The 20003-nt window shown below is 43.5% G+C and overlaps 1 protein-coding gene across 1 annotated transcript in view; it reads left to right on the top strand.

The window, feature by feature from the left end:
- Positions 1-1895: 1895 nt before the first annotated feature.
- Positions 1896-20003, top strand: part of SLC46A3 (solute carrier family 46 member 3) — a 32880-nt gene continuing 14772 nt past the window's right edge. Inside the window, exons 1-4 of the mRNA XM_075919212.2 lie at positions 1896-2043; positions 3286-3499; positions 16825-17698; positions 19316-19399. Coding sequence (XP_075775327.1) covers positions 3308-3499; positions 16825-17698; positions 19316-19399 — 1150 coding nt within the window. The 5' untranslated portion in view covers positions 1896-2043; positions 3286-3307. The remainder of the gene's footprint in view (positions 2044-3285; positions 3500-16824; positions 17699-19315; positions 19400-20003) is intronic.

Below are 20003 nucleotides of genomic sequence, written 5' to 3'. Positions count from 1 at the left end.
AACTGGGGTAAAGTGAAATTTATGATCAGGATATTATTAAGTATGGATGATACAATAACAGGAAAGGCAGTTACAGATCCCAGCTCAAGTCTCATGTGATGTCTGCATCAAATTAATTTTTCAATTATGGTTTGGCTGTACACCAGTTCAAGAGGAAATTTCATTTATTGGGAAAAAATTGAGATTGTTTGGAATCATCTTAACTACTGCATTACGCATTGGCTAAGTAACCATGTGATCGTATTTCCATTACCCTTTCTAGTTTCCTATTGTTTTTCTCATTCTTGTCACTTTTTTCATATTATATTGCAAACTCCACAAGAAAGAAACACCTCTTACCCTTTGATTGTGCAATGCCTAACAGAACCATGCCCCAGTCCTGGCTGGAACCACTACACAACCAGACTGTAATCACCAGATTAAGACATAGGTGTAAATCCTACAGGCATAGGGACTCAACTCCCAGAAATAATCCCATGGGGTGCTGTCATAATTTCAGGTTTGTTGTGTTCCTTGATTCATAGATACAAAGAAAAACTTCATCCAAGTATAATGCCTATTTGATTTTGTAGAAAACATACACCAGACAAGATGCCACTACCACCACAGAGAAAGTCATTTGACTCCATCCTCAAAGCAGATCCTGCTGCTCTTTGGGAGCCCCTAACTGCCTATCCCAGTTTGGAACAGGGTTTTCTGCATAATACATGTCCCCATTTGATGATATGTCTAAATGGTGAATTGCCTGTCCCTTTTTTAACTCAATACAGATTTATTCAATAAAGTATTTTAAATGAGCTTCCAGCTCCCCTGAATCTTAGATTATTTTAGTATTTTACTTTTATTATCTGACATTAATTTTAGTGTCTGTGAGAGAAAGGTAGGGTCTAGTAGAAAAATCAAAACCGACACCAATTTTTGTTGTCTCCGATATTGCTGTTCTGGACAGTTCAGGATTTGATCCCGTGTCACTAAAATCAAGTGATTTCTACCTCTAGGAACAGAAGCTTCATGGGGTAGCCCAGTTAGTCTGTACAGGATAAACTTAAAAAACAACAAATGGTCTGGTAGCACTTTATAGACTAACAAAAATGTAGATGGTATCATGAGCTTTGGTGGGCACAGCCCACGATACCATCTACATGTTGTGTTAATCTTTAAAGTGCTACCAGACCATTTGTTGTTTTTTAAGTTTATCTGAGAACAGAGTTAGAGTAAACCCATAGTTTTACAGCTGAGGTTAACCTAGTCTAGCCCCTACATTTACCACAGAGATAAGATACTCACTGCATCATTGCATGATTAGACAAACCAAAGTCCATTGGCAGACGCAGGCCAAGCCCAAACTGGAGAGCAAGTTTTCTTCCTCAGACAACGGCTACTAGATAAAGGGACAAAATGGCCGAGTCTGATTTTTTGTACCCCCGCAAGCAGCTCCCTCACTGACACGTTTCCAACCCCACATGCAGAGCAGCTGTCTAACTCTCATGCGCTTAAGCGCGGCTTGAGGCCAGAGATTGACCCTCCCCCGCCGCATCCCACTGCCCATCGCCCCCCTCGGGGAACGGAGTGCCCGGGCGCGGATCCAGCCTGAGCTCCCGTAGCAGGCCGGGAGCCGCCCCGGGCTCTGAGCAGCGCGGCCGCCGCCGGGCTTCCCCTGTCGCCTGCTGAGCGCAGTTCTCCGCGCGCAGCGGGCTGCCCTTGGAAGCTGCGGAGGGGACGGGGCAGGGCGCACGCGCTCCCTGGCCGGGCGAGGAAAGGCGGCCGGGGCGGGCTGCGGGGCTGGCAGGTGGCTGCTGTCTCGTCTCCAGCAGGCTGAGCCGCGTGGGGCGGGCCAGGGCGAATGGCACTGGGCTTGAGCAATCGCCGCTCTCCGTGGGACGGGCTCCGGGAGCCGGCACCCAATGAGCGGGGCCCGGTTTGACGTGTCAATGTTTGGGGGCTGTCGGCGTCCCTGCCGCTGCCTGGGCTGGAGCCCTGGCGTGCCAGCCGGCGGGGGATTCGCGACAGCGAGCTGCGGGGGAGCGGGGCGCTGCACAGGAGGTGAGGGGGAGAGCGCCGCCGCGCTGTGGGTTGGGCGGGAGGGGCATCGCTCCTATTCCCCCAGCCAAGCTGTGCGTCCCCACACTGACAGCTCGGGCAGGTACACACTGAGTCAGCAGCGCTCCGGAGCCCCCGCCGGGAGACACACACTGAGCCTATAGCACCCACAGGGGGACACACTGAGCCTACAGCACCTACGGGGGGGGGGGGGGGGAGGACTCTGAGCCCCAGTTTAAAGCACTCCTGCCTTGCCCTGGCTGCTATTTTCATTCCCCAGAGGTGCTCAGGCATATTTAAGATAAGGACACACACATTATCAGACCAAGACATGCCACTTAGGCACTCAGTTGTACTCTGGTATCTGAATGCTTAGATGCACACAAACATAAATCTTTGTTAACACTGAAAATAGTTTTGTTTGGGGGTGGGGCGGGGGTGGTATCACACAGGGCAGAGAGTGATATTGCTACCACTGCTTGTAATTTTGGTCATTTTGCACACCTGGGCCTTGTAATTTTGGTCATTTTGCACACCTGGGCCTTGCATAACACTCTCCAAGAAAGTAGCAACACCTGACGTTTTATTTGGGGAGGGAAAGTATCCACCTTTGGAGTCTCTAAAATGGTAGGATATACAAGTTTTGAAATGATCTTTTGCTGATTAACTACTCTTTGAATTTTATAAAAATACTTATTCTTATGAAACCAGTACTGCCATGAAACATGGCAAAACATAAACAAGGTGCGCAATAATGAGGGGAAAAGAGGACATCACCAACTCTAAAACATTCAGTTCTTTTTAATCAGTTAAATAGTTGACAGGCTAAAACAGGATCTGAATCAAATGTGAAACTCAAATGTGAATCAGATTTTTTGCAACATAAATTGCACAAGAGTCACCTGAGTTTGGTTCAAAACAAAGTGTGAACTCTTCCCTGACTGGCAGAAATGCTGGCACCTCCTTTTTCTCTACGGCGGCGATGGACAACATAAGCTAGTGCATGGGCCGCCTGAGTGGTCCTTCTTCATCTCAGTGGGTCACAAGATTGTCATGACCAATACGGTCTCCAGCATAGGCAACAGTAAAAAAAAAATGTGTTGTGGGTTACATATAGGCCACAAGTTGCCTGTCACTGCTCTTCAGTGTGCAAAACCCCTCGCCTGAATTTTAGTCTATTGAAACACCAGTATGTGTGTTCCTTTTCTATCTGACAGCTAATACATGCTCTTTCTTTCTGAACAGAGAAATAAAGAGAAATCCAGACATGAGGAAGGTTTTGTTAGTGGAACCTGCCATTGCCATTTATGCTTTTGCTTTCTTCTTGACTGTACCGGTGATTCAGCAGTATATTTATCGGAGGATATGGGAAGAAACAAGCAACTCCAGTTTAATGGAAAATACTACTACTACTTACTGTGAACTAAACAAAAGTAATCCAGCCTATATCAAACAGAAGGTAAGGGTTAGGGGGTAGGGTTACCAGGTAGGCTCAAACAAAAAACCGGACACACCGGCTGACCGGGAGGAAGCAGCGGGGTGGGGGTCGGGAAGCAGAGCTGGCGTGGGTTGGCCGGAGATCGAGGGGGGGAGGCGGCCAACGAGAAGCAGAGTTGGTCAGAGGGGGGAGGGTGGAGCAGGGATGGCCGAGGAAAATTGGGGGAAGGGAGGGCAGCCGGCGGGAGTGGGGCTGGCCGGGGGAACTCAGACGGAGGAGGGGAGAACTGGCCACCGGAAGCAGTGCTGGCGGGTGGTCCAGCAAAGCTGCTGGGAAGATCAACCAGCCAGCAGAAGGTAGAACAGGCGGGGGAGGGCATTGGATACAGTGGGGCTGGCCAGGGAAGACAGGGAAGAGAACCAACCGGCCGGCCAGGACGGGGTAGGGGAGCGAATCGGCTGGCGGGGAGCAGGACTGACTCGGGCAGTACAGATCCCAGGGCGCTGCTGTCCCCTGCACAGTCCAGGGAAAGCGCGAGTCAGTCCAGCTACGGCTCCACCACGTGCTTGTCCAGCATGCAGGAGCACGGACCGGGCTGCCCCTCCTCCTCCTCACATGCGACCAGGGCTCCCAGCCACTCACCCCACTCCCGCCAGGCTTCTGTTCGTCGCCCAGCCGGAAAACCAGGAAATACTGGGCATTGCACATGTCCGGTATTTTTTGGATTTTTTTACCGGACAGAGCCCCAAAATACTGGACTGTCTGGTAGAAAACCGGACACCTGGCAACCCTATTAGGGGGTGGGAAAAGGACCAATTAAAACATATTACAAAGGAAAATTTGTAAAGAGTACTAAACAAGTATTTAATTAACAGTGGCTTAATTTTATAAAATGATGATTTCATTAACATATGGTGCCAAAGGTGTGTATAGTGCTTTACAAAAAATCAACTCAGAAGGATGTTCAGTTTCCTCTTTAGCCATTAGAAGTTGAAGGTGCACATTACCTTAGAGTAGCGGTTCTCAACCTGTTTACCGTTGTTGGCTGTATATGCAGCTCTCTGTGTTATGTGCGCTGCATCCACATAATATATATAGCCCTGAGGATGTCACATTGACCTTGGTTGTGTACTGATTGGGCTGCTGGTTTAGGGGTTCTAAACAATGTTCCCTCTAAGGTGAATATTTGGGCAGCCACCCAGGGGAGATTCAGGTGCTGATTAGCTAAGTGCCCACAGCTTTCATGGCTGCTGCATATGCCTTGATACACACAATAAAATTTATTCCACACATGAAAGGAAAAAAATTACAGGGAACAATGCTCCTAAACCAGGCAAAGGGAATGTTGCAAAACTATAAGTAGCACTTGATGTGAGGGATTTTGCTCAATCCCAGATTTGAATCTCTGGGGTGCTACCATGAAATTATTAATTAGATATTGTGTATTCTCCCTGCTTAAGAGTAGATCATCCAAGTGTACCTAGCCCACTGGCTATATGGTGTTGGGTCAGGATTTACTGTTGAGGTAATAGGTCTCTGGCTCCATCAATGATAATAACCAGAAGGCTGCTTGTATGTGTGTTCAATGATGTGTGGCCTGTTGACTTATTCAGCAGACCTCAAGGGAGCCCCCCCCCCCCAACATCACACATCAGTTAAGGATCAAAGGTGCCTGGCCAAGTTTATTGTTAAAGTACAGAAATAGTTGTCAGCAGACACTATCAAGTCACTACTCACATATATTTGTAGCAATGGCCTCAGCTCAACCAGTGGGAAACCACACTATCCCCCCTCCCAAGCTGGACTAAGACTGTTCCCTCTCCCCCAGACACCACTTTATATACAGGTACAAACAAGTTACACATCACTGCTGACACCCTCTGACGCTACTTAGATGCCATCCATCACCCTGTATGTAGTGGTTTGATTAGATCAGGCATGTCCAAAGTCCGGCCCGCGGGCCAATTGCGGCCCGTGTTCCGGTTTAATACGACCCCCCAGGTAATTTGGCAATATCTATCTTTTATGGCCCCCAACGAATCCATATGTATTGAGATGAATACATTGTAAAATCTCAGTTAATGTCAGTTGGTCTAAATCAGTTATAAATATATTTGGACACAACATGTATACTTGGTGTTATGTTCCTGTTCATATTTTTTGAACTTAAAAGTTGACAGACAACCTCTATTACCAATAATATGTAATATACTTTACAATGTTCCTGACATATATTTCAGCTTCCTGGATTTTTTTTTATCTGGCCTTCAGATATGAAAGGCAGAGTGATTTAACACCTGTTTAGATTTGTCATCCATGTGACGAAATGAAAAGTATGCCGTTTGCAATAAACTTTGCATAAAATAGTTAATTTGTGTTTAATTTTAATGGTTCAAAGAATGTCAGGCAAAATGGTCGGCCCTCACGCATGTTCACTTCATCAAATCTGGCCCTCTTTGAAAAAAGTTTGGACACCCCTAGATTAGATCATCTCTATTCATCATGCTGTCATTTTAGACCATTTCCTGAACCTGGGTCTGTATCTGTGTGTGGGGAACAAGGTCTTTTTTGATGAGCTGGTGGTACCATGTGCTTTCAACTTATGACCAGTACCAATTACTTTTCTACATCTAGAGTTGCTAAGTGTCCAGTATTCACCCAGACAGTCCGGTATTTTCGGCTCCTGTCCGCTAAAAAAATTCAGAGAATACTGGACACCTAAAATGTCTGGTATTTTCTGAATTTTTCCCTGCCAGGATGCGAAAATGCCGGGCACCTGGCAACCCTACAAACACTCAGTGTCTGGCTTCACCCCCCCTGAGCTTCCCTCTGGCCCCTAACACCTCCGACCACAGCTCCCATGCTTACCTGGTTCCCCAAGGCTGCCGGCACAAAATGGCTGCCGGCCAAAAAGACCTAGGGCAGGGGTTCCAAACCTGGGGTACATGTACCCCCAGGGGGTACGAGAAGCTTGTCAAGGGAATACGGGGAATATTTGGAAAATAACTAGATTATCCTAATTGAAATATTCCAAAAGTAGTAGTGTTAGTGAAAAATGTTGTGGATTCTAGAGTCTAGAATTTATTTCCTTTCATATTGAATAGGGGGTACGGGAAGGTTTACTAAAAGCCAAGGAGGTACGGGGACCAAAAAAGGTTGGGAACCCCTGACCTAGGGGAAGCAATGCTTCCCCTGGGTCTTAGTACTCAACCGCTCCCCTGTTCCTATCCCTGCACTTAAAGGGGACATGCTGTTTTAATGCTGTTTTATTTTAATTTTTTTGGCTTAATAAGTCCTTGGAGTCCTTCCCCCCCCCTCCCCTACAACTTTGGTCTCTCTCCCCTCTCCGCCTTTTTTTTTCCCTTCAACAGAATTTTTTCCCAATGTTTTTTTTTGGGGGGTGGGGGGTGGGGGGGGGGGTTAAGTATTTTTGTTTCAACCATCTGGCAGCCCTTTCTACATCTGGGCCTATTACCCATTAATGTTTTACACTCTCAGCCTGTTTGTGTCAAGTTCTGAGAGTAGGGGCCAGCCTCTTGCTCATAGCTTAGCTTTGCTTTATATTTGCTTTATATTAGTATATTATATAACAATGTTTTGTCCATTTTTCGATAGGCCTCCAACCAGGCCTGTGCTACATAGACTTATGTTTCAGGTCCTCACCTTACTACACCATATAGCACATTGTTGTCAATGTTAACTCCATTGGACTTGCTCAGAAGAATAGCTCAGACTTCCTACCATGACAATGAGTTCTTCCTCATTTGATAGGAGACTAGTCAGCTAAGGAAATAGTTAAAAGATGGCAAAGGTGAATTTTTGCCATAGGACTCTTTTTTTCTTAGTCAGATCAGCTAATGTAGGCCACTTATACCACCCATTAATCCCGTTTAGTATTGCTTACTTGGCTTCTACCTCCCAAATACAATCCTATGGGAGTCAGAGTCCAGTAGAAGCATAAATAGTTCTTCCTGGCTAACTCCACATATGGACTTTCAAATAGCAGAAAGCAGCTGTGCATGATCCACAGTTGCAAATAGAAGAGACCCCTGCAGCTTCCTGGTGATTTGGAGTAGGAAGCACTTTTAAGCAATCTGTTTATCAGTGTAGAGATACTAGTAGGCACTGATCACTAGCTCTACAGCATATAACTGAATACAAATACACTCAAAAAACCTGACATGGGGCTATTAAGACCTAGCACACATTTCTCTTGCAGCATCATACAGCAGGAGAGCTAGGGGCTGAGCTGGAATAACTTTTAGCACACAGGAGGGAGAGAACACATGAATTCTCCACTCAAGAGTGCAACATGTGGCTGAGGGAGGAAGAGAGTCCTTTTCTGAGGGGGAAGAGAGGCTTCCACTGCAAGTCCATCTGATATTTAAATAGCTTAACCTGAATCAGAATGCATGGCCTCCTGAGGTTCTTGTGAAGTGGAAGGTTGTGATTGCTTTTGGCTAAATCAAGGTGTTTTGACCCACATCTGTAAAGAAATTCATGTCCTACTGTGATCTACAAACCCATTTGTTCAGCTGCAGCCCAACACTGTAGACAGCTAATCTCAAAGCACCTACATTTTCACTGTAAAAGCTTCCTAGGTGTTGAAGTTTTTTCCTCTGGTCTGTACATTGATTCCTCAGGCAGGTGACCTGACACCTATTTTATGCCTAAGCCCCAGAGTAATTTTCAAACCAAGTGAAGGTAGGTGTTCCCCTGCCAACTAGCATGCTCTGAGCATTCTTAACTCTGCACAAAATAGCCAGGAGGAGGAGGAGGCCTCTCTTTATAGCCTTTAGCTCAGTGGCTAGGGTACTAACTCCAGGAACCGGAGATTCTTTCAATTCCTCCCCTCTGCTTTGTGAGGAGAGAGGATTTGAATAGAGGTCTCTCACTGAGCTATGGGATATTCTGAGGTGGGTCTTTTTTGCTGAAGCTATTCTACTTTGTATTTAACAGTGAAGTATTAATGGGGCTAAAGACAGTGTGAGAATGTACTGACTTTTGTGAATCATATTACAGGTACCTACCGCTCCTCATAAATTGAATAGGGAATGTAGGCTCCTAATTCAGTGTTTGTGAATTCCAGTAGTTTTTTTCCAAGGCACCTAAAAAGTAGGTTTGTAGATCTGGGCTTTTTGTCCTAATAGTCTTTATATATCACTCATAAGAGGTATTTCGTTGAGTGTGATCTCTTGCTGCATGCTGTGTTTTAGGTAGGTGAATTTTGGCATCTTGTGACACTTTCTCAAGATGTCCAGAACCATATTACCCCTGCCTCAGTCAGAAATAGACTTGCAGATGCTATCTGTCTTTCAGTTTCCTAGTACACATGGTCAGTTAGCCACCAAAATAAACTCCTCAGAACTTTGCCTGCAGGTTAAGTCTTAGTGCACCTCCATTCCCAAATTCTCAGCAAGCATCCCCCCCATAGTGTACAGCCACAGTAGTAATTATTACTGGGTAAATAAGTAATTACTGGGTAGGTAAGAGATAGTGTGCACACAGCTGGATGGTTGCACCAGATCAGGTCCTATATAGCAACATAGCACTGTAATTGTTTGTTAACAAAGAACAGAGATTCCCAGATTCAAATGAGTCTTGAGAAATACTAATGGAAACAAAAATGGTTACAAACAGAAGTATAACACACTTTATAGAGATTAAAATGTAACAGTCTACAACCCTTGTCTAAAGTAATTTCTCACCCTCAAAGTCTTTCTACAGTGCTTGCTGATTTTTAGTCAGTCTAAAATCTATTCCTTCACAAATCACCCCCTGCACTAAGAGTGTTCCCCAATGAAAAGAATAATGGGAATGGTCCTTGCACCCCCTTTACAGTCCAGTAAAACTTTGAAAACATTCTTGGGGTTTGTTCTCCACTTGTTTTATATCTCTCTTGTCCCCAGTCAACCTGTTTTTCCTGTTGACTTCACATGCAAATATAGCTCCCATTGTTTTTGTTTCAGCATGCTTAATAGCCATTTCTGTCATACGTAAATCTTCCCTCCTAGAAGAAACCTCTTTCTCCTTTTGTTTGATTACAGACTTTAAAGTATATTATCAGTGGATATATATTGTTTCTCAAAGTATTACTTTGCACACTTCACAATGATATTAAAGGCCAGTGTGCCACTCGCTTCATGTCATACATCATACAATATTCTTTATGTATAATTACTGTTTCATCAATATGTTAGGTGTAGTGAGTGTGTGAGCCCTAATTAGAGTTGCTGAAATTGGAACAGTGAACTCTTTGCCAGTTGACATTGAGGGGTTCTTAGTGTCACATGTAGGGTATAGCTATACTACATACCTTACACTGGCACAGGTGTATCTCTGCAGCTTCACTGCTGTTCTGGCTCCCACATAGAAGCTCTATGCCCACAGGAGATAACTTTCCTGTTGACATAATTAAGCCCCCGTCCCCGTGAGCGGCAGTAGCTATGTTGATGGGAGAGCATCTGCTGACATGGCACTGTCCATATTGTTGCTTTTGTCAGTAAAACGTATGTTCGTCAGGGTCTGGGCTTCTCTTCACAAAAAAAGACAAAAGTTTTACTGACAAAAGTGCGAGTGTAGACATAGCTATATTCTGTCATATTGTTTTCATTAGAGCCGCTACAAAACCCACACGTGAAGAAAAATCTTCTTGCTACAGATTTCTAATATGAACATTTAAACTTCACAAAAACTTAGTTTGAGTCTTTTTGTAGTTGACATTTGATGGAGAGCCCCTGAAATCCAGTCTGATTTTCAAAATATTATAGTACATGCTTAGAAAAGTAAAACTTTAATATTTGGGGGTGGGAAACAAGGAGCAGAGGTTGTGAAAAAATCAAAGGTAAAACAGGAAAACAAAAGGGTCATCAGTAAGCACCTGAAGATTGGCTAGTTAAAATAAAGCAGATAAGGATCAAAGCCTTTAGATGGGGGGGTTACTAACACAGGAATCTACACAAAGAGCTGTTTGCACCTTCATTGAATGTTAGATTGGTAATGGCCCAGCCACCCTTTATCCCCATTGAGTCCATTAGCATGACACTTGAACTTGCAGATGAACTGTAATTCCAACATTTCCCTGTGTATTTGGCTGGTAGAGTTTGTTTGTGACAAGACGGCCACCTAGAGATCTTTTAAAGAGTGATTAGGTAGATTGAAGTGATGTCCAACAGGTTTGTGTATGTTCCCTTTACATATATCTGATTTATGTCCATTGATTCTTTCTCGTAGGGACTGTCCAGTCTGTCCACTATACATAGCAGTGGGGCATTGTTGACATTTGATGGCATAGATCAAATTACTGGATGTGCAGTTGAATGATCCCTTGATTTGGTGGCTTACGTTGTTGGCTCCAGTAATGAATTCGCTTGGCAGTGGGCAGAGTTGGCACTGCTGCTGATTGCAGGGCTTGGTTCCTGGAGGCTTATGATGTGGTTGTGTAGCATGATTACTGGAAATAATTTGTTTCAGGTTGGGGGCTTGTCTGTAAGCAAGAATAGGCTTTTCCCCAAAGATTTCTGAGAGTGAGGGATCATTTTCCAAAATGGGTTGCAGATTGTGTATAATGTGTTGGATGGGTTTGAGTTGTGGACTATAGGTAATAACACATGGAATTCTGTTCTCCCTTTTGAGTCTGCCTTGAAGTAGTTCATGTCTGGGTACTTTTTTGGCTCTGTCAATCTGTTGTTTCACTTCTCCAGGTGGGTATTTCAGTTATACGAATACTTTATAAAGATCCTGTAAGTGTTTGTCTTTGGGATTAGAGCAAATCTGATTGTATCTTAGGGCTTGGCTGTATACAATAGATTGAAAAACGTGTCTGGGATGGAAGCTGGAGCATGAAGGTCAGTGTAGCGATCGGAGGGTTTCTGGTATAGAGTGGTGGAGATTTGTCCATTATTTAATGTACGGTAGTGTCCAGGAAGTGGCTTTATTGTGTGGACTGGTCCAGGCTGAGGTTGATGGTGGGATGGAATCCTTGTGAAATTCTTCAAGAGTCTCTGCTTCATTTTAACTGGCCAATCTTCAGGTGTTACTGATGACCCTTCTGCCTTCCTGTTTTTCCCTTTGATTTTTTTTCATAACCTCTGCTCCTTGTTTCCTGCCCCCCCCCTTTCTTTTTTTCTTCCCCCTTTTCCCCTACTTATTTTGGGTCTGCACATCCTAAACTCAAAACTCCAGTCATCTGAAGAAGTGGGCGGTGCCCACGGAAGCTCATGATAGCATCTACATGTTTTGTTAGTCTATAAAGAGCTATCAGACCAGTTTTTGTTTTTTAAGTTTATCCTGTATAGACTAACTCAGTTACCCCCTGAAGTTTATATTCACTGTACTTGGATAACTCCTTTCAGGACAATGGGTCTCCAGCAAGCAGAATCTTGTCTTAAAGAATTTTTCTGTTGCGTAGGCCCTACTGGTTTTCGATTTTCATTATTCCAGTACTACAGGTAAACTCTGAAATAATCATGGTTTTGTCTGTCTGCTTGTGTTTTATACCACATTTATCACCGTAGCATCTGAGCATGAAATCCTTGCTCCATTGATGTAAAGGGCAAAATCCCCATTGGCTTCAGTAGAGCCAAGATTCCACAATGAGAGAGAATTCTATCTACAAGTGTGTGAAAATAGTTGGCTGAGAAATTTAAACTCCAGAGACTTAGCTGAGATTACATTTGCACCATGTGTTGTGAATTTTCCTAGAGAGTCCAAGTATTAGTGACTTTTACACACAGATGCCCTCAATTTTGCTGTTGTGTTCCTCAAATTCTGTTTCTATCATCCTCTCAGGGAAGAGACAAATTATTCTCTCTGTTCATCTTGTGCAGTTCCTTTGAAAAGCCTCTTCTGGCCCCACAATCTCAATAATGTCAGGGCAAAATGAGAAAAATGTAAGATGACAGGAGAGCATTTGGGTTCTATAAAAATACATAAGATATCGTCAAAGATAGATAAGGCCTTTCTGGCATTTGGATTCATTATCTTATAAGCTTTGGGAAAATGCATTCATTTTATAATTAATTAAAAAGAGATTCAGAATTCACTTGAATGAAAGCTGGTGCTTTCTGATTACTGGACTGAACAAAACCTCTTTTAACTGAGTGCAGAGGCGTTCCATTGAAACATTATTTATCATCCAATGCATGCAGTATCCTTTGCTAGTATGTAACGTTCTTTAATTATATTATCCACTATCAATTTGTCCTATACTGGCCGTTATTCAGCTTTAGGCACAACATTCCTCACTTGACTTAATCTTTATTTAAGTCAAGGGTTTTTTCATTTTCATTCATTTAATTTTGTATCCTATGATTTGTTTTTTCTGTGTAATCATAATTTAGAGTACAGAGGATTTGCAGATTAACAAAATAGGGCCAGATTCTCAGCTACTCTAAATCTGTGTTGTTCATTTATTTCAATGGAGCTGTGTTGGGTGAAACAAGCTGAGGAGTTGGCCCATAATTTTTTATGTTCATTTTCATTTACTTTACAAACTGGCCATTGATCATGTTTATGCATTCTAAATATGAATGACATATGTTCCCCCTTGCCCTCTGTGCTTGGAGTAGATCCGCTTGTGCAAACCAGGGCAAGTCCAGCGAAATTAATGGAGATGCGTAATTTACAGGACCTGAGCATCTGGCCTCCTTTTTCACTTGTGTTGGACACGCACACATGCATGCACTCACACACACACACATCATTTTTCTTTTCTTATTTAATGTTATTAAGGGTGTTGAGGTTTGGGCTGTCATACCTGTATGAGTTTTAGACTGTTTTATGTTATGGATTACTCAATATTCTGAGCAGTCCTGTGTGAGATGGATGACATGGGGCAATCTTGTAAAGTACCATTTTATTACCTGTATTGGCATTTATTTCTATTATGCTCATCACTATGTTACTGGAGTGCCAGCTGTCGTGAAGAAACGTTGTATACAAGATGGAGCATCATGCATCATAGGGTCCCGTTAGCTTCTTAACTGTGCCAAATGTGCTACTCATTAATTTATTATTCTGCCTTCATAACTGCAGTTAATCCTTCTCTCACAGGATGCCTGTGTTGTTTGTTATCCCCTTTTGACTCAGGCTGTTGATTCCCATCCCCTTGCTGCTGTCTTTGCAGAACAAGTAGTTTCCCTATCCATGCTCCTCTTTTCCTCTTTAGGATAATCCCTTCTCCCCTTTCAGGATGCCTGTCTTTCCTTTGCACCGCTGCACTCTGTACACAGGGCCCTTTCATCCCTTGACCCTTTTTTTGTGCTTATCAGGTGGCTTCCTTCCTCACTCTCTAGGCCCCAGCTTGCTCTCTGTTCTCAAACAGAAACTAGATGGAAACAGCAGAAAACCCATTTCTCTGGCTCAAAACCTGTTAGGGGGAATTTATTAAGGACCAAAGCATGAGCCTACATTTTGACCTGGTTACAGATCCAGGTTATCAAAGCCCCTCAGAGTAGCAGTAATGTAGGCAGAAAGGCCATGACAATATGACTTCGGAGACAGCTGGGCTGCCATAAGGGCATGGGATAAGGCAGGCCAGAGAATAGAATAGGGGGCTTGCCTTTCCTGTGAACACCTGAGCCTTGGTTGTCTTAAGATCTACTGAATTTTCTTCAGGATCTTAGACTATCCTGAGTGGGCTTGAAGCACCATCCATCTTACCCACTCTGCAAGTAAACAAAGGCCAGCACCACCACTTCATGATACTTTGGAAGCTCCAAGTGAACTTTCAGAGTTATTTTAGTCCTTTTTTACACTAGAGTTGCTGGGCACAGGGCTGTGTCAACTCACAGGGCCATGGACGAACAGGATAATGGATTTGCTTCAACAGGGATAGTTTGTTTTATTAGTCTCACTATGTCACTGCTACTACAGAGTTAAGGATGCTGAATTGTTGTTATACAGATATTACAGGGTGCACATTAGCAAGCACTATAGAGCAATGCAATGCATATAAGAGTAAAAGGCACTTGGAATGCTTATGTCCCTTCTACTGTGGGGAGTCCCATTCCTGATCCTCACTTCAAAGGCCACGGTTGACGTGGCTCCAGCTGGGAGAAGGGGAATTCAGGGCACCCTCCGAGGTCTAGGTACAGGAATTCCCTCACTATTTATATCACAGTTGTTTACTGGGTGTGCAAGTACTGGTCCCATGCCACTCTTAGCATTTGCATGAAGTTGAAATTGAGGTTGATGTGATTTATTCCTCACTACATTCCCAGCTCAGCTGCATGGGCTCCGGTCGATAAGGGCCATCTGGTGTTTGCATTTGCAGGGATCAAGACTGTACGAGGCGCTGTACTCCAAGGATGAAAGCTTTCATCCCGGCTCTCTGGGCTGCAGGCCCTGCATATGGCTTCTTATATGACAGGCTGCTGGGACTTTGGGCATGGGGTCAGGAGCAGGAACTCCGGGTGCAGGCCAGGCCAGCAGCTGGGACTCTATGCGGGGGCAGAAGTGGAGTCGTGGGCATGGGCTGAGGGTGCTGTCGCACCCTATGTACTCCCAGTTCTTATACCTATGAGTACTGGAAATTTTTTATGTCCCCCCCCCCCTCCAGTTTCTCTTCTCCATACTAAGCAAGTCCATTTTTGTCAGTCTTTCTTCATAGGTCATGTTTTATAGGCCTTTAATAATTTTTGTTCCTCTCCTCTGGACTTTCTCCCATTTGTCCACATCGGTCCTGAAAACCCAGACCGGGACACAGTATTTCAACTGAGGCCTTATCAGCACAGAGTAGAGTGGAGGAAATGATTTCTTGGGTCTTGCTTCTTGGGTCATATGATACTATGTGATAATATGAAGTACTAGAAGATTTACCCAACATTGCTTGGGTCCTTAACTGAAATAAGTTTTATTTTTCTTCATTTAAATAATTTTTCTGGGTTGTCTCTGGGGCTGAGGGGTTCAGTATGCAGGCTGCCCTGGGGAGAGAAGACAACCCCAGCCCTCTCTCACCATAGCAGCTTGAGGCCAGGTGAGAAGCACCTGTCCATGGCCACTTCAGCTGTAGTAGGCACAGTTAGTATAGGGGTGCATATCCCCAGAGGTATGGAGGCAGACAGACAGACAGACACACAAACAGACGAACTCATTGAAATACATAGTAGATAACTTCCCTTTCCTCCACCCCGTCTGCTGCTGGCTTAATGGAGTTATAGCTGTCCTGGTCCCCTTGCTGCTCATTCTGCAATATAACTCCTTCCTGCCAGACCCCTCCCTTTTCATTTTATGACAAACAATCAAATTCCAGGTCTAGCCCATTGTCCTGGCATGACTAAATTCTTACCTAGCTTTAAGTTATGATAAGAGGAAGCTACATCCAGATGTGGTAGTCCTAGCTCTTACCATTTAAGAGGAGTTCTTGAACAAACAGACTCGTGGATGGACAGACAGATAGACAGACACACATTTCTAAAATATATAGTAAAAAGAAGATAGATGTGCCAGGTTATACTGTATAGCATAAAACTAATCGTACTCAGATTTACGAACATCACAATTGCAAACTGACTAGTAAACTATACACCTCATTTGGAACTGGAAGTAAGGAATCAGGCAGAGCAGAATCAAAATTTAAGAAAGAAAATACAGTACAGTACTGCGTTAAACACAAACTTCTAAAATATAAAGAGAATTTTTTTAAAAATTGACAAGGTAGGGAAATGGTTTCTGTGCTTATTTAATTTAGATTCAGACAGTTAAAAGACACATTTTTCTTCTGCATAATACATTTCCAAAGCTGTATTAAATCAATGTTCAGTTGTAAAATTCTAAAAAAACAACCATAACATTTTTCCAAGTTATGAATAGTTCAGAGTCACGAACAATCTCCATTCCTGAGGTGTTTGTAATTCTGAAGACCTACTGTCTCTCTTTTATATGCATCATTATTTATTGAGGTAGCATAGATAAATAAAATAACAGTTCAGAGCCAGATTCTGATCCTGCTTCTCTGCACTAAATTTCATATTTCAATAGAATTATTTGTGGAGTAAGATGCTACTTCTTTTGAGTAATGGAATCAGCATCTGGCCATAAAGAAGTAGTAATTTTATCACAACTTCACTAAGAGTGGAAGCAGATCCAATGTCCATTTGCTGAAGGTATCACAGAATAGAGGCCTGAATTTGCAAATGCATACGCACAAAAGTAGGCTTGTTGACTACATTGGGACTACTCATCATGTAAGGACTAGTTGCCTAAATGATAGTGTTCAGGATGGTGCCCTAAGTCAAAATACAACAAGAGGTGTGACAAATATTGAGGGAAGGGAAAGGGAGCACAAAGGTTAACCAGTAGAATTTTTTGGGCACATAACTACTTCATTTTTTTTCCATTTGCAGGAAGTCCAAGAAAAGACCTCTCTTTTTCTCATGGAGATGGACTTAACTAGCACAGTTCCCAGCATTTTGGTTGCCATTATCCTTGTAGCTGATGGGGATCGCCATGGACGCAAAAAATCTTTAGTTCTGCCTTCAGTGGGAGGTCTTATATCCAACATTCTCCTCAGTGCATTATCATATTTCTCCCTGTCCCACTCTATTTTTTTTGCAATTTCATTTTTTGGTTCACTGTTTGGAAGCCTTGCAACTTTCATTGGAGGAGGCTTTGCCTTTATAGCTGACCTATGTAAGGAAGAGAAGCAGAAAACTATACGCATAGCTGCGGTTGATTTGATTTTTGGACTTTCTTCTGGATTAGCAGGACTGACTTCTGGCTACTTCATAAGGGGATTAGGCTTTCCATGGACATTTGGGGTTGCTTCTCTGCTTCACCTTATTAATATTTTCTATATTATATTTTGGCTAGAGGAAACAGTACGTGTATCAGAATTCCAGCAAAACACATCAGTATCTTGTATAGAAGGTCTTAAAGAAACATTTTCTGGAGTGTACATGCTTTTTAAAGCTTCCACTTGTAAAAAACGAACTTTAATCATTGTCTTGCTTTTTACCTTCATGATGTATTTTTTTACCTGGATTGGTGGGAGTTCTCTTTTTACGTTGTATGAATTGGATGAACCACTCTGCTGGAATGAAATCTATATAGGATATGGAGCGGCTACATTCACTTCTATTTCTCTGACCAGTTTTTTAGGAGTTTATTTGTTTTCACATTGTCTCAGGGACATCTATATTGTCTTCATTGGGATGTTTTCTTACATTGGAGGAATAGTCATGGCTGCTTTTGCCAAAACTACACTGCTCATGTTTTTAGGTGAGTTCAAAAGCAGGTCCTTTTGATTCATGAAATATGTGAAAATTGTTATCATATATATAGTAGCCCAGTGTCTGTGAGTCTGTAACCCAGACGTACACAGCCATGCTCCCTGACTGTGTATGTCAGCGCCCTGCTCCCCTTCCCTTCCCGCCGGGACCCAGCTGAGCGGCACAGCGCGAGCGCCGCTCAACTGGGCCCCAGCGAGGGAACAAGTAGAGGCAAGTGGCCGTTTGTGGTCCGCGCTCTCCCCGCTGGGGCCTAGCTGAGCGGCGCTTGTGCTGCGCCGCTCAACTGGGCCCCGGCAGGAGGAGAAGGGGGCCGGGGCGCCGACGTACACAGCCAGGGGGTGTGACCGTGTACATCACCGCCCCCCCTTCTCCTCCTGCCATGGCGCTGAGTGCTGCGCTCCTCAGCCGGGCCGCTGTGGGGGAGGAGAAGAAGGGGCGGTGATGTACATGGCCAGGGGGCTGGGCCGTGTATATCACGGCCCCGCCCCTCCTCCCCTGTGGCGGCCCAGCTGAGCGCGCAACACTCAGCAGAGCCACCACGGAGGGAGGGGAAGGGGGGAGGCGGTGATGTACATGGCCAGGGGGCGGGGTGGTGTACATCACCGCTCCCCCCCTTCCCCTTCTGCTGCAGTGCTCAGCTGTGTGCTGTGCATCTCAGCTGGGCTGCCGGGGAAGCCAGCAGCACAAGGGGCCGTTTGGGCTCCCCCATGGCGGGAGGAGGGGAAGGGGGGGGTGGGGCGGTGACGTACACGGCCCCGCCCCCTGGCCGTGTACGTCACTGTCCCACATCCCTCCCTCCCGGCAGCCCAGGGGGAAGGGGAAGGGGAGCAGGGAGAGATGGAGGGGAGAGAGAGGCAGGAGGAGGAGGAGAAGAGAAAAGGGGAGAAGAGAAAGAACGAGACGGAGAATGAGGAAGGAGGCGGAGGAAACCTGAGAGAGAGAGGGGGAGGCAGTAGGAGGAGAGAGAGCGAGCTCAGGAGAAAATCCCGTCTTATGACGGGCTAATTGGCTAGTATACTATATAATTAAGCCATCTTATCCTTTAAAAGAAGCTAAAGATATTTTAAAAACAACAAAAAAAGTAATGTTCTATCAAATTTGTATTAGATTTTAAATGTGAATTCAAAAATGAAAAATGTGACGAATGAAAATACTGCTTTATGGCTTTTTTGCTTTTAATATCATGTATATACACTGGGTTTATGAATGTTTCTCTGCTAAGATCATTTAAGATAATTGTGTTATAGTATAATAGTACAGTATAAACTAGCAAAACATGTAGATGGTATCATGAGCTTTCGTGGGCATCTGAAGAAGTGGGCTGTGCCCATAAAAGCTCATGATACCATCTACAAGTTTTGTTAGTCTATAAAGTGCTACCAGACCATTTGTTGTTTTTTAAGTTTATCCTGTACAGACTAACTCAGCTACCCCTTGAAGCTTCAGTATAATAGTAATTATAGTTTGAATCATCTATCACTTTTACTATTTGGGACATTTGACACATAAAAATGCTATTAGAACATTTAAAAAACATTGTAGTTCACCTTTAAATTCTAAAAATGCTATTATTTGAGTGATTCATGATAATTATATTGTTTTGCAGTGAGGGTGCCCTCTCTCCTATGTTTTATGCCCATTCCAGTTCTACGGTCTATGTTGTCGAAAGTGGTTCTGGCTAGTGAACAAGGTGAGTTGAATTTGTTAAATAAATGAAGTCATTAGGCAAATAGGCCTATTTAGAACAAATGGGCTCTAACTTATAAAATGTTTATAACATATATGTGTGCAGAGGTTACATTTCTTTGCTTGTACTAGCTTTTTAAAGTAATATTTTAATTTCAGATTCTATCTATTATCACAATACTTTATTTTAATAGAATTCTAGTAGCTTTTGTTTTGTTTAAAAGTTAACATAAGCAAGATTAGATGTTAACACCTGGTCAGAATTTCTCTATGGAAAAATATTGGTTGGCACTTGAGTTCAAAAACAGTGACCCCCTGGAAACTTGAAGTGAGGTTAAAAGTGAAGATCTGTTATACAGTTTTGTTATAGCATTTGACAAGTGCAAGTTTTCACATTCAGAAAAAAAAATACATCTTGTCTTTAGTTAGCCTTTACAAGTTATATTTAGATTGGTAAAAAATGAATGGTCAAAGTTCAAAACACTTGAAAGACTGAAAAGAATCAAGAACACTGATAGAGAGTTGTTCACCACTACCTTACGGTAAGTAGTAAGTTTCCCAAATGACAAGACACTAATTCTTACCTATATGAAATTATGTATGTTTAG

Source organism: Pelodiscus sinensis, chromosome 1 (genome assembly GCF_052426305.1).
Source record: "Pelodiscus sinensis isolate ZL-2025 chromosome 1, ASM5242630v1, whole genome shotgun sequence".
Classification (NCBI taxonomy): Eukaryota; Metazoa; Chordata; order Testudines; family Trionychidae; genus Pelodiscus; species Pelodiscus sinensis.
This window is presented reverse-complemented; position numbering and strand designations above follow the sequence as displayed.